A 14,226-nucleotide genomic window follows, 5' to 3' on the forward strand; every position below is an offset into this window, starting at 1 on the left:
GGCTGTGGTTTTGTGGGCTGTGGTGTTTAGTGGTTGTAGGATATGGGGCTGTGGGTTTGGGGTGTGGGTTTGGGGAGCTGTGGGTTCGGGTGACTGTGGGTTTTTGGGTCTGTGTTTTTTAGGGGCTGTGGCCTGGAGGTCTATGGGTTTAGTTGTTTGTCTGGAAGGCTGTGGGTTTGTGGCCTGTTGTTTTTAATGGCTGTGGGTTGGGGGGCTGTGGGTTGGGGGTTTTTGGGTTTAGGGGGCTGTGTGTTTTGGGGCTTTGGGTTTGGAGGCTGTGGGTTTGTGGGCTGTGGATTTTAGCGGCTGTGGGTTTGAGGGCCTGTGTGTTTGGAATCTGCGGGTTTGGGGGGCTGTGGGTTTGGGGGCTGCGGGTTTGGTGGTTCTTGGTTGAGGGCTGTGTATTTGGGGGCTGTATTTTGGTTGTTGTGGGTTTTGGGTCTGTGGGCTTGGGGGGCTGTGGTTTGGGGGTTGTGCGTTGGGGGGTTGTGGGTTTGGGTGTTGTGGGTCGGGAGCTGTGGGTGTGGGGCTGTATTGGGTGTTGTGGGTTGGGGCGCTGTTGCTGGGCTGTGGGTTGGGGGGCTGTGGTTTGGGGGTTGTTGGTTGGGGTACTGTGAGATTGGGGGTTATGGGTTGGGGGCTGTGTGCTTGGGGGCTATGGGTTTGGGGGGCTGTGTTTTTGTGAGCTGTGGGTTTAGGGAGCTGTGGGTTTTGGGGGCTGTTTTTTTTCATAGATCAATTTATTTAGAATTACAAATATTAAGAATAAAAGATTTATGCTTTTCTTAATTAACATAACAGTTTAGCTAAATAGAAACTCTGCACTAAATTCCTGCGGTGGCACAATACCAACAAAGAATATGGAAGCGCTTTTTAACTATACAAAAATTTCAAATGGAAAATAATTTTGTCGCAATTTTATTATACATTAACATATAAAAAGTCTCATTTTATGAGACATCTGAAGGAATCAAAGCCACTTCTACAGCTATACCTTAAACTCCGTTTCTGAAAACAATTAAAATTTCACTTTATAATAATCTATAATAAAACAAGAAAATTCCAAATACACCCCCCCTTTTTTACAAGATTAACATTTTAGGCAGGGTTTTCATTTAAAAACCTCAAACAAAACAAACAAAAAGAGCAAAAACAAAAACAAAAAAATCCCCCCAAAACCCATAACCAAATACAAACCTTTTTTTTCTGCATTTCACAGCACTGGTTATAATATTTTCCCTATAAAATCTTTTTACTCTATAAATTGTGTACTGTTGGATTTTAACCAGTAATCTGGCTCAAAAGTTGTGCAAATTAACAAAAAATATGAAAATATTGTGTTTTCAGTCTTTTTTTTTTTAAATAAATCTCCTAAGAACAGCACTTTTGCCCTGAAGTGATGGGAACAAGACATGCTAAATCCACTTACTGCAGTAATGCTTTTTCCTTTTCTTTTCTGTGCCTTCATTCTTTCAACAGACAAACAATAAAAGTTTCTTTTATAAATTATGATAAATTAAAATATTACTATAAAATGATCTATAAAGCCATGACACATTGCAAGTATATATCACATATACTTGTAAAGTCCATGTTTCCCATCTATATTCCAGCAGCTTCTTTACAACTAGGGCTTCCCATCTTCCATGATGTTATCCTTTGAAGACTGAGAGGACAATCAACTAAAGGAACTAAGTTGTAATTTTCTAGGTGGTATTTCCACATTGCTGTACTTGTGTACAGAAAGCAACGTTCCTTTACATTCTCCGCGGCACTAGTGGTCTGTTAGATGGAACTCATGCACATTAAAATATGGCCAACACAGTCTTCCATAAAATTATTTTATGTACAGCCAGTTTCAGTGTAAAAATACTTGCTAGTAAACTTAAGTGATAAAAAGCAATGCTACTGCAGCTGAATAATAAAAGAAAAATAAATACAATGCTGGTTAGCAATGCTGGTTTAAGAAGCAGTACAGTCTATTAAAATGCCTTATACAGAGATTTAAATTCCCTTGTTTTCCAGCAGTTGGGTTATTTGGTGTTGGAAGCCTAGATGAAAGAAAAGAACTTCTCAAAAAACACTGTCCTCTGCAATCTTCTATTCAGTCTCTGTTGGTATTATTTGCTGCAAAGGCGTGTAAATTTCCCATCTGGCTCAGGCCACTTTGAATATGTGCAACATGAATTTCTACGTTATTCTGAAAGCAACTGATATTAGAGGCATCTATTGTACTCTTGATATCATTTAATGAATCTGTAAGTGATTTGAATTCGAAAGAATTCAGGTCGCCTCCTTCTGCAAGACACTTAATTTGTAGTAAAATAGCTGTGAGCCTGGAGATTAAGTCTGTGAGATTTTTATTTTCAACACAGGGCTGCCCTGTTGACGAATTTGCATGCCGAACAATTTCTTGTGCCTCTTCCTCACACCTTTGTCTCATATCTGTTGGCTGGTCTGCTGGCTGGAGTCCTTGGTCTGGAGCAAGCTCATAGCAGTACTGTTGAACTTTATGCAAAACCTTGTTTAGGTCCTTATTTAGCTGTTCGAGCTCTAGGACAATCGTTGCATATCTCCGTTGAAACTCAATGCCGATAGGCATGGAATATGATTTCAATTTTTCTGCTTCTGTATTCATTTCCCTTAATTTCTTGATATGCTCCTTTTTAATCATCAGAATTTTTGATAATTTAGTCACTTGGATAAGGAATTCTACTGGAAAACCACCTAATGTTTCAGTTTCAGAACTGGGAATTTTACTTCTCCAAGGTGACTGTCCTAATAAAGGATAGTTATCTGTAATTGGTGACTGCAGAGGAGTGGTATAATGTAACCGTGGTGGAGTCATAAAAAATCGAGAAGGCCGCTGTTTTTGTCCAAAGGCAGCAATTGGCATCGTCTCATGAGGCTCATTACTAAGAACTTCATAGTCAGGGATGATATGTGTTCCAAGCCCTGTCCTGTCACAAGTTACTCTATAGGTAGCGTTAAGAGTGTCCACAGCATCTATTTGCCCAGTGAACAGACCATCATGAACACCACGTAATCGTGCTGTAACTTTGGTTCCAATAACCAGGGGCAAAGGAATCTCATCTGGGAGGTCTTTGAATTGTGAGAGATCTGCAACTTTCCTTTGCTGTAAGAGTCTTATTTTCTGCCTCTTCTGTTTTAATGCTGATCTCTCTTCTTCAAAAAATGCAGAAGAACATCTCCGTGGCTTTCCCATAAGCTGCCTGATTTTTCCCCATTCTACTCTTGTTAACTTTCTTGTTTTCAAATTAGGAAAAGACTCCTTCAGACACACACAGAAGTCATTATCACCTTCAAAAAGTGGCTTATCTATATTTGAGTAGAACCACTCATATATGCACCATTTATGTGCTTTGGGAAGTTTGAGAAGGTTACGTAATCGAAAACCAATCTTCTGGGAGGCTTTCTTATCTGGTGTTGACATTGTTGCTGTAAATTTCTTAGGCTCCAAAGTCCCAGGTTCAGTCCCCTGCACCACCATAAACCGGAGCTGAGCAGTACTCTGTGGAACCATTGCAACTCTCTGGTTTCTTTTAGGTGACCTTGTATTTATTTGTCTGTCATCTTCCTCAGAAAAGAGTCTACTTCGTTTTGAATTTCTGAAAGGCATTTCCACAGCAGGGCAAGTATTCCTGCCTTTCCAGACAGGGGTTTTTTGTAAAGAGCTGTACTTTTCATTCCATGTGTTAGATAAGCTTCCCTCTTTTAAACTGACAAGGGCTTTTGCTGAAGAGCCCTACTAGGGAAAGACAGAAAGAGGCTGGGGGTACATTAGCCTGCCAACACCCATGTCCAGTAGAGAAGCAATTGCAGAAGCCAGACCTTCTATCTTCTGCACCCCATAAAGAATTTTGGTCCATACTCCTTGTGCTTACACGGCAGGATGGTTGTTTCTACTTCCATACACACTCTCGTCAGGCAACTGGTCGAGTTCCGCCATCTTGAACGAGCTGCGCCGCTTTTTCCGGGGGCTGTTTTTTTGTGGGCTGTGGGTTTGTGGGTAGTGTGTTAGCGTGCTGTTTGTGGAGGGCTGTGGTTTGGGGGGTTGTGGTTTTGGGGGCTGTGGGTTTGGGTGGCTGTTGGTTTGGGGGTTGTGTGTTGGCTGGCTGTGTGTTTGGGGGCTGTGTATTTGGTGATTGCAAGGTGGTGGTTGTTGGTTTGAGGTGGTCTTAGGCCCTGGTCCTGATGAACTCCCCTCCCCCATCCAGTTTTGAAAGCACTGGCCTGGCCCTGGCTCGTGGGGGTATCATTGGCTCTATGGTCAGGAAGCCCTGGAACTAAAGTCAAATGGCCACCTGGGACTCAGCTGTGCAGGACAGGAAGCAGGAGGTTGGGGTGCTGCAGGGACACCTGGGGGGCTCCAGAGGAGGAGGGAACCTGGGGTGCTGCAAGGACACCTGGGGTTGTTCAGGGGCCTGAGGTGCTGAGAGGAGGAGGTGGCCTTAGGGTGTTCAGGGGCCTGTGGTGCTGAGAGCAGGGTGCCTGAGGGTGATCCGAGGCCTGGGGTGCTGAGTGGAGGGGGCCTGAGGGTTTTCAGAGGCCTGGGGTTCTGAGAGGAGGTGGGTGCCTGAGAGTTTTCAGGCTGTTCCCCTTTTCTCAGTCCCTGTCCCCTGTCCCCCGTCCCAGTCCCCAGTCCCTGTACCCAGTCCCCTGTCCCCAGTCCCCATCCCCAATCCCTTGTCTTCATCCCTGTCTCTAGTTCCAGTCCCGTCCCCAATCTCCATCCCCAGTCCACTGTCCTCAGCCCTCTGTCCCCAGTTTCCTGAATCTGTCCTCAGTCCCGTTCTCAGTCACTGTCCCTTGTCCCCAGTCCCAGTCCCCTGTCCCTAGTTCCAGTCCCCTACCCTCTGTCCCCAGTCCCTGTCCCAAACCCCAGTCCCCTGTCCCCAGTCCCAGTCCCTGTCCCCAGTCCTAGTCCACATTCCCCTGTCCTCAGTTCCTGTCCCCAGTCCCAGTCCCTGTCCCTGGTCCCCAGTCCCCAGTCCCCTGTCCTGGGAGCTCTCCCAGTTCCAGTTCCAGGAGGATGGGCCCTGAGGGTGCTCAGGGGCCTGGGGTGCAGAGGGGAGGAGGGGGCCTGAGGGTGTTCAGGGGCCAGAGGTGCTGAGAGGAGGAGGGGACCTGAGGGTGTTCAGGGGCCTGGGGTGCTGAGAGGAGGAGGAGGCCTGAGGGTGTTCAGGGGCCTGGGGTGCTGAGAGGTGGAGGGGGCCTGAGGGTGTTTAGGGGCCTGGGGTGCTGAGGAGAGGAGGGGGCCTGGTGGGAGAGGAGCAGAGCAGAGATGGGAGCTGGAGCTGCCCTGCAGATTCCCCTGCAGCTGGCACTTCTGCTGCCTGCCAGGTGTTGCCCTTGGTGACCTGCCACCTTACTACTAACACCTCTTTTTGATTATTAATTTTGACATCTACTTGTTTCTTTTCTCTCACTTTTGTTTAAATTTTTTTTCCTGATTGCTATTCTGAGCAGGCTTTTCTGTTATATGCCCCACAGTCCACGTGCTTGAGGGCCGCCATCTCTCTTGCTCTGGGGCGACACCCACAGGGAGTCCTTGGCTCTGTGGGTCAGCATGGCTGGGGCAGGGCTCTCCAAGGGGCCATGCCTACCAGCCCTGGGACATGGGCCTCCCTCAGGCCAGGGCCACTCATTGCTGCACCCGCTCAGGGCTCACTGGGACAGGAGGGGAGGGGGCCGCGGCCATGCACAGGGCCAGGGTTAGGGCAGGAGCATGCTGCCTAGGTTGGCATGGGCAGGAAAAGGCAGAGTAGGAAGCCCACCACCAGCCAGCTGACCGTGCACTCCCCAGCATCCACGCAGCGCCTGCAGGAGGCAGCCCCCACCTCCTCCGCCACAGCTGCCACCACCTGCAAGAAGCTGCGCTGGAAGTCCAGCGCATAGGCCATCGCCTCTTTGCGGTGGACAAGCAGGAAGATGAGGCGTGGGCGACAGCAGGCCTGTGCTGGCTGTGAGCCCAGTGCTGGATGCCAGAGCAGGAGGAACAGCATCCAGCCAATCCCTAGATTGCCCGCATGCCTGCTGCGGCCCCCTACCAGATCTGGGATGGGGAAGGCACGCCAGGGCTGCTCCAGGTGAGGTTCCTGACTCTCAGTCCACGCGCCACTCCAGGCCTAGCTGCGTCGCCAACAGTAAGTCCTTTATAATGTTTTCTATATTCTAATCAACTGCTGCCTATATAATAAAAAATTAAAAATATTTATAAATATTTAATATTTATAAATATTGTTTATATTTAAATATTTATATTTGCACTCATGTTTATTATTTTATTCATCAAATATTATAAATATAATATTTATTAATGTATATTAATATTTAATATTTATAAGTATCATAAATATTTATAATGTTTAAATAGTCATCTAATCTTTTTTACATAGTCTACAGGTGAAGAACAACTACAGAATTTCACTCATTTGTGGAATATAGACGATATGTATTTTTTTATTTTAGAAACTTTTTTTTGCCTCTAGGGTTATTGCTGGGGCTTGGTGACTGCACCACGAATCCACTGCTCCTGGAGGTGACTTTTTTTTTAAATTTTGCTTTTTTTCCCTTTTGTTTCCCTTGTTGTTTTATTGTTGTGTAGTTATTGTTGTTGTTGCTATTGATGTCTTTGCTGTTAGATAGAACAGAAACAAGGGAGAGAGGAGGGGAAGACAGAGAGGGGGAAGGAAAGAGAGACACCTGCAGACCTGCTTCACCACCAATGAAGCAATCCCATTGCAGGTAGGGAGCCGGGGGCTTGAAACGGGATCCTTATGCCAGTCCTTGCGCTTTGAGCCATGTGCGCTTAACCCGCTGCACTACTGCCCGACCCCCAGAAAGATTTGATATATTTGTTAATGAGAAAGACAGGAGGAGAGAATGAATCAGACACTACTCTGTTAATGTGTTGCTGGGGATTGAACTCAGGACCTCTTGTTTGAGAGTCCAGTGCTTTATCTACTGTGCCACCTCCTGGAACACTAGACAATATACAAAGGTGAAAAAAAAAACCCCAAAATGTCAACCTATTTCAAGACTATAGTAGAACTATAGTGATTATCTATTGGGGTGGGAATGGTGTTTCAGAACTTTGCTAATGGGAATGATGAAACAAATAATAAAATAAAATAAAATTTCTCTGCCTGTATTCAATAAATAGTAATAATAATAATAATAACAGTAGTTAACTTAAAAAAAAGAGAAACATGAGAAGGGGCCAGGAAAGAGCTCACCCAGTAGACTGAACACTCTACCATATGCTAGGACCTGGGTTTGAGCATCCAGAACACATGGAAGCACAGCATCAATTTCCTTTTTTTTTTTTTTTTTGCCTCCTGGGTTAATGCTGGGGCTCAGTGCCTGCACTAGGAATCCACTGCTCCTAGAGGCTATTTTCCCTTTTGTTGTCCTTGTTGTTTTATCTTTGTTGTGGTTATTATTTTTCAATATTTATTTATTCCCTTTTGTTGCCCTTGTTTTTTTTATTGTTGTGGTTATTATTGTTATTGATGTTGTTGTTGTTGGATAGGACAGAGAGAAATAGAGAGGAGGGGAAGACAGAGAGGGGAGAGAAAGACACCTGCAGACCTGGTTCACCTTCCCCAAAGCGACTCCCCTTCAGCTGGGGAGCCAGGTGTTCAAACCGGGATCCTTATGTCGGTCCCTGTGCTTTGCACCAGGTGTGTGCCTAACCTGCTGTGCTACTCCATCTTTGTTGTGGTTATTATTGTTGGTGTTATTGATGTCCTTGTTTGATAGAACAGAGAGAATTGAAGAGAGGAGGGGAGACACAGAGGGAGAGAGAAAGAGACCCGCAGACCTGCTTCACCACTTGTGAAGTGATTCTCCTGCAGGTGGGGAGCCAGGGGCTCAAATCAGAATCCTTTTGCTGGTCCTTGCACTTTAAGCCATGTGTGCTTAATCCTCTGCATTATTTCCCAACCCCCACCTTTTTTTTTTTAATGAAAGCACTTCTCAGCTCTGGCTGGGGATGAGGGGAGGAATGGGGTGGTTAGATCCTGGGACTTTGGAGCCTCAGGCATGAGAGTCTCCTTGCATAACCATTATGCTATCTACTCCTGCTCTCATCAAATTCTTTTTAAAAATTAATTAATTTACTTATGCATTTATTTTATTTATTTTCCTTTTTGTTGCCCTTGATTTTATCATTGTTGTGGTTATTATTGTTGTTGTTAATGGACAGGACAGAGAGAAATGGAGAAAGGAGGGGAAAACAGATGGGGAGAGAAAAATGGACACCTGCAGACCTGTTTCACTGCTTGTGAAGCGGCCCCCCTGCTGGTGGAAAGCTGGGGGCCTGAACTGGCATCCTTAAGTTGGTCCTCGAATTTCCCGCCATGTGTAATTAACTTGCTGTGCTACAGCCTGAACCCCACCAAATTCTTTATGAATAGTAAAATAGAACTGTGTGTCTCCTCTCTGTCTCTGTCTGAAGTTAAAAGGAAGACAAAGAAAAACATCAATCAGAGGTCCAGAAGGTGGCGCAGTGGATAAGGCATTGGACTCTCAAGCATGAGGTGCTGAGTTCATTCCCTGGCAGCACATGTCCCAGAATGACGTCTGGTTCTTTCTCTCTCTGCTATCATTTCTCATGAATAAATAAATAAATAGAAATCTTTAAAAAGAAAAAGAAATAAAGAAAAACATCAATCAGAAACAGTGGAATTGTGAAGGTGGGATGTGGCAAAAGATAAAAGAATATAAGGGGTGGCTGGGGAGATGGTAGATCTCTGGTAGATCCCTGAACTACTCCCCCTTCTTTCTCAATTTTTGACTCGCTATCCAATAAATAAATAAAGATAAAGAATACATAAAAAGAAAAGAAAGTGGTCGCACTTTCAAAGGTTCTAGTTCAATCCCTGGCACTACCACAAAGGAGAGTTGACCTGACTCCAGTTGGTAGTGCAGCGGGTTAAGTACAAGTAGCAGAAGCACAAGGACCTGCTCAATGATCCAGGTTCGAGCCCCTGGATCCACACCTGCAAGGGAGTTGCCCCACAAGTGGTGAAGCAGGTCTGCAGGTGTCTATCTATCTTACTCTCCCCTTCTCTTTGCGGCAGGTATTTATTTCTCTCTTCCATTCCACTTCCCCTTCCTTCTCAATTTTTATATTATAAATTATATTAAAAGCTTCAAAATCTTACTATTATGTAGACTATTTACAAAAGATTAGATGACTATGTGGACATTATAAATATTTATAATATTTATAAATATTAATACACATTAATTAATAAATATTGTGTTTATAATATTTGGTAAATATAAATAAAATGATAGATATGAATGCAAATATAAATATTTATAAATATTAAATATTTATAAATATTTTTAAAATATTTATTTATTATATAGGCAGCAATTGATTAGATTATAGAAGGCTTTATTGAGAACTTACTGTTGGCAATGCAGCCAGGCCTGGAGTGGCGTGTGGACTGAGCGACCATCTTTTCTGGGCGCCATGGAGTCAGGAGCCTCACCTGGAGCAGCCCTGGCGTGCCTTCCCCGTCCCTGCTCTGGTAGGGTGCTGCAGTGGGCACATGGGCCATCGAGGGATTGGCTGGAGGCTGTTCCTCCTGCTCTGGCATCCAGCACTGGGCGCACAGCCAGCCCGGCCCGCTGTCCCCAGCGCCTCGTCTTCCTGCTGGTCCACCAGAAACGGGCGACGACCTATGCGCTCGCCTTCCAGTGTGGCTTCTTGCTGGTGGTTGTGGGTGGTGGCGGTGGTGGGCTTCCTGCTCTGCCTGTTCCTGCTCATGCTGCCCTAGGTGCCATGCGCCCGCCCAGACCCCGGCCGTGGCACCCTCCCCTCCTGTCCCAGTGAGCCTGAGCAGGTGTGGCAAGGCGCAGCCCTGGCCTGAGGGAGGCCCATGGCCCAGGTTGAGCACACATGTTATATGTTCAATTTTCCAGTCCCCACCTGCACGGTGAAAAGCTTCACAATTGGTGAAGCAGTACTCCAAGTCTTTTTCTCCCCCTCTCTATCTCCTCCTTCCTTTCCAATTTCTCTCTGTATGTATAAAAATAGGGGTCAAGTGGGGCGCACCTGGTTGAGCACACATGCTACAGTGCTCAAGGACACAGGTTCAAGCCCCCAGCCCCCACCTCCAGGAGGAAAGCTTTACAGATGGTGAAGCAGTGCTGCAGGACTCTCTCCTTCTCTCTCTCCCTCTCTCTCTCATCTCCCCCTCCCCTGTCAATTTCTGTCTGTCTGTATCCAACAAATAAATAAAGGTAATAAAAATAAAAGCTCATAAATAATGAATAACTAAATAAAATATTTAAGAAAGTGTAAATTTAGTTATCTGTCTTTAATTAATATTAAGATGTTTTTTAAAGGAAATGATCTTTGAGTATATAGGATACTGGCTGTACATAAGACTTTAAAGCCAGAGATTCTGAAGTCCCAGTTTTAACCCCTTACACCAACAAAACCCAAGAGTTATGCAGTGTTCTAATAAAAATAAAATTTTATAAAATTTAATAAAGCAACATAACTTAAAAGCCTAGAACCCGGACAAATAAGTCCAGGTCTTAGTTACACCATCTTCAAACTGCTTGTCCTTGAAGAATGTATAGAAGTTCATTGGTTTAACTGTTTCTTTCTCTTTTCATTTATAAATTGGAAATCTTAGTCAACATGATTTTAAAGACAGCAGGAACCTCTCATCTCCACTATAGAGCCTCTACATCCCCCAGTCCTACATCCCCTAGTCCTTGGATAGGGCCCACTTTCCCGTATGCCTCTCCCAATCCATATCAAATAATATTGCATCTGCCGATCACAACCTAATCTCCCATATCCACTACTTCCACCACCAGATACAGGACCTGCCTAAGCTTCTTCCATAAAAAAACTGCACTCTTTCATGGATCCATAATTTGATTTGTTATATATTATAATTTTTAAAAAAATGTTGGGTGGTCTGGTTGGCGGCACAGTGAATGGGGCACTGGATTCTCAACCATAAGGTTCCAGGTTCAATCCCTGGCAGCACATGTACCAGAGTGATGTCTGGTTCTTTCTCTCTCTGCATATCTTTCTCATGAATAAATAAATATACATGTCATACATCAGACAAAGGGTAATATATATATATATATATATATATATATATATATATATTCAGCAAATTTAGTGAATTCAGTGACAACAAACAAATGAACAACAACAACAACAAAAGAAAAAACACCCCCAAATTGGGAGAAGATATGAACAGAATTTTCACCAAAGAACAGATCTAAAAGGCTAACAGACATAAAAAATGCTCAAATTCACTGATTATCAAAGAAATGAAATAAAGATAACAATAAAGATAACAATGTAACACTACTTTACACTGTGAGAATGTCATAATTTAAAAAGGATAGTAAAAACAAAGATTATAGAGGTTGTGGTGGTAAAGCAACACTTCTACCCTGCTGGTGGTAAAGCTATATGGTCCAACCCTATGAAGAGCAGTTTGGAGAATATTCAGAACAGTAGACATGGAACTTCCCTATGACCCAGCATTACTATTCCTGGGGATATAGGCTAAGGAAACAAACATACCCATACTAAGAGATCCATTGACACCAATGTTTATAGCAGCACAGTTTGGAATAGCCAAGACGTGGAAGCAATCCAGGTATCAACAGACGAATGAATAAGAAAGTTGTAGTGTATATATACACAATGGAACACTATTCAGTTTTTATGAATGATAATATCATCTCCTTCACGTCATCTTGAATGGAGTGTGATGGAATCAAGTTAAAAGCCATAAGTCAAAAAAAGAGAACAATAAGTACTGGATGATCTCACTTACAGGCAGAACTTGAGAAAAGGACAGAAAGGGAACACAAAGTAAGGCTCAGACTGGGTTTGGTGTACTGCACCAAAAAAAGGACTGTGAGGAAGGAAGTCAGAAAAGGTGCTGGGGTGGGGTTCAGGTTCTGATGTGTATTAGTGAAAAAGGACTTACGTTGGGGGGGATGGGAGTGAGAATATGTTGCAAACATCTATCTTGGGAAGAGGAGATACTGAACCTATGTGTCAACAACAGTACTGTAAATCACTAACCCCCATAATAATAATAAAAAGAAAGGCCACCTGCAAATGCAGCTCATCACAGTTCTCATTAGAAACTGTTCTGGAAGAGTCAGCTCTACATGTTTTTATCCTCCCCAGAGGAAGGAGCAACCATGGCCGCAGCCCACTCAGAGAGGACACAGCAGCCCAGGAAGTAACAGTGACACTGGATTGTGGATCACAGGATCATTAATAGGCAAAGGAACACACTCTCCATTTGTGACACTTTGAAATTCTGGTCTGGCAAGCCAACCCAAGCCATTGCCCCCACTTAGCAAGTGATACTAGCTTATTTCTGATAATCAGAAGTAACTCACCCTGGAAGCAAGCTGTACACACAGAGGGCAGTAATACAGGAGCTAGCCAGGAACAACACAGAGTAGCAGCTAGAAGCGGCAGCAAGCACTGAATTCCTCTTCACAGTCTGTGGAGGCCCTTAAGTGTTGATGGGGTAGCACCTGGCCAGTGGAGTGTGTCACGGTACAGAAGCAAAGAAATTCTTGACACCTGGAATAAGAGCCCAGTTTTGCATCATGAGTAGCATGGCTGCAAACCAGCAGCATTCCAACACTGAGAGCTAAATAGTGCACTCTCTCTCTCGATATATATATATTTAATTTTTAAAATATTTTTATTTATTACTGGATAGAGGCAGAGAGAAATTGAGATAAAGGGTAGACAGAAAGGGAGACAGAGAGACATCAGCAGCCTGGCCTACTCATTTGGGAAGCTTTCCCCCTATAGGTTGGGACAAAGGGCTTGAACCCAGATACTTGCTATTGTAATGTGTGTGCTTTACCAGATGTGCCACTGCCTGTATCCCTGAGCAGTGCTCTCTAATGGTTTGTCACATTCATCTCAAATCCTTCTGACTCTTATCTATAAATTTATGAAGGATCCTAGAGAAAAACAGTCTACCACCTGCAACAGCTCCCCAATTCCTATCTCCCTACTCCTTATCCTGCACCTGCAGCATCTTCTCAATTCATACCTCCTCACACCTTACTACTAAAACTCTACTTACAGTGAAGCTTTCAAGGTTGAGGATGGGCTATGAAGTTCTGGGGGTGGGCACTGTGTGGAATTGTACCCCTCTTAACCTATGGTCTTATCAATATTTCTATTTTATAAATAAACTTTAAGAAAGTAAAAAAATCTACTTATTTTCTAAGATGTTATGATGGTTTTTGACACATGAACCTGCCATATTCTCAGGTTATACTAGCAACCTGTTTAAAGGCTGTTTTTCTTAGACCATCTCTTGATCAGAGAGCACTGGTCTCTTTGCCTCTCATTAAAAGTAAACAAATAAATAAATCTTTTTAAAATAACGTAGTTTCACTCGCCCTCTAGGTTATTTCATATACAGTCTACCACTAAACCATGATCCCCATTCCATTTATTAAAAAACTATTCTATTGGGGGTCGGGCGGTGGTGCAGTGGGTTAAGCGCACGTGGCGCAAAGCGCAGGGACCGGCGTAAGGATCCCGGTTCGAGCCCGCGGCTCCCCACCAGCAGGGGAGTCGCTTCACGGGCTTCACCGTGAAGCGGTCTGCAGGTGTCTATCTTTCTCTCCCCTCTCTCTCTGTCTTCTCCTCCTCTCTCCATTTCTCTCTGTCCTATCCAACAACAAAGCAACGTCAACGATGGCAATAATAACCGCAACGAGGCTGCAACAACTAGGGCAACAAAAAGGGGGAAAGATGGCCTCCAGGAGCGGTGGATTCATGGTGCAGGCACCGAGCCCAGCAATAACCCTGGAGGAACAACAACAAAAAAAACTATTCTATTAAAATAATGTTACATCATAACATAATTTGCAGAGGAATTAACTAGTATTTTTAAAATAATATTTCTTCCACATATTTGTTTTGGATAGAGACAGGGAAGCTGATAGAGAAAGGGGAAACAGGGAAAGATACAGAGAGACCCTGCAGCACTGTTTCACTGCTCATGAAGCTTCTACCTTGTAGTTGGGGACTAGGGGTATGAACCCAGGTCCTTGTTAATTGGAATGTGTGAACTCAATCAGATACACTGGGATCTGACCCCTGTATTAACAAATCTTGACGATCAGTACTATCTTCCTCACCTTCATCTAATGCCA

The 14,226-nt window shown here is 44.1% G+C and overlaps 1 protein-coding gene across 1 annotated transcript; it reads right to left on the reverse strand.

Annotated features, from left to right (window-relative positions):
- Positions 1-2,083: 2,083 nt before the first annotated feature.
- LOC132540443 (protein lin-9 homolog) lies at positions 2,084-3,762 on the reverse strand. Its single transcript, XM_060198174.1, has one exon. The coding sequence runs from the start codon at positions 3,638-3,640 to the stop codon at positions 2,105-2,107; it is 1,536 nt and encodes a 511-aa protein (XP_060054157.1). The 5' UTR covers positions 3,641-3,762; the 3' UTR covers positions 2,084-2,104.
- Positions 3,763-14,226: the final 10,464 nt, after the last annotated feature.

The sequence above is a fragment of the Erinaceus europaeus genome, chromosome 9 (assembly GCF_950295315.1).
Source record: "Erinaceus europaeus chromosome 9, mEriEur2.1, whole genome shotgun sequence".
Classification (NCBI taxonomy): Eukaryota; Metazoa; Chordata; class Mammalia; order Eulipotyphla; family Erinaceidae; genus Erinaceus; species Erinaceus europaeus.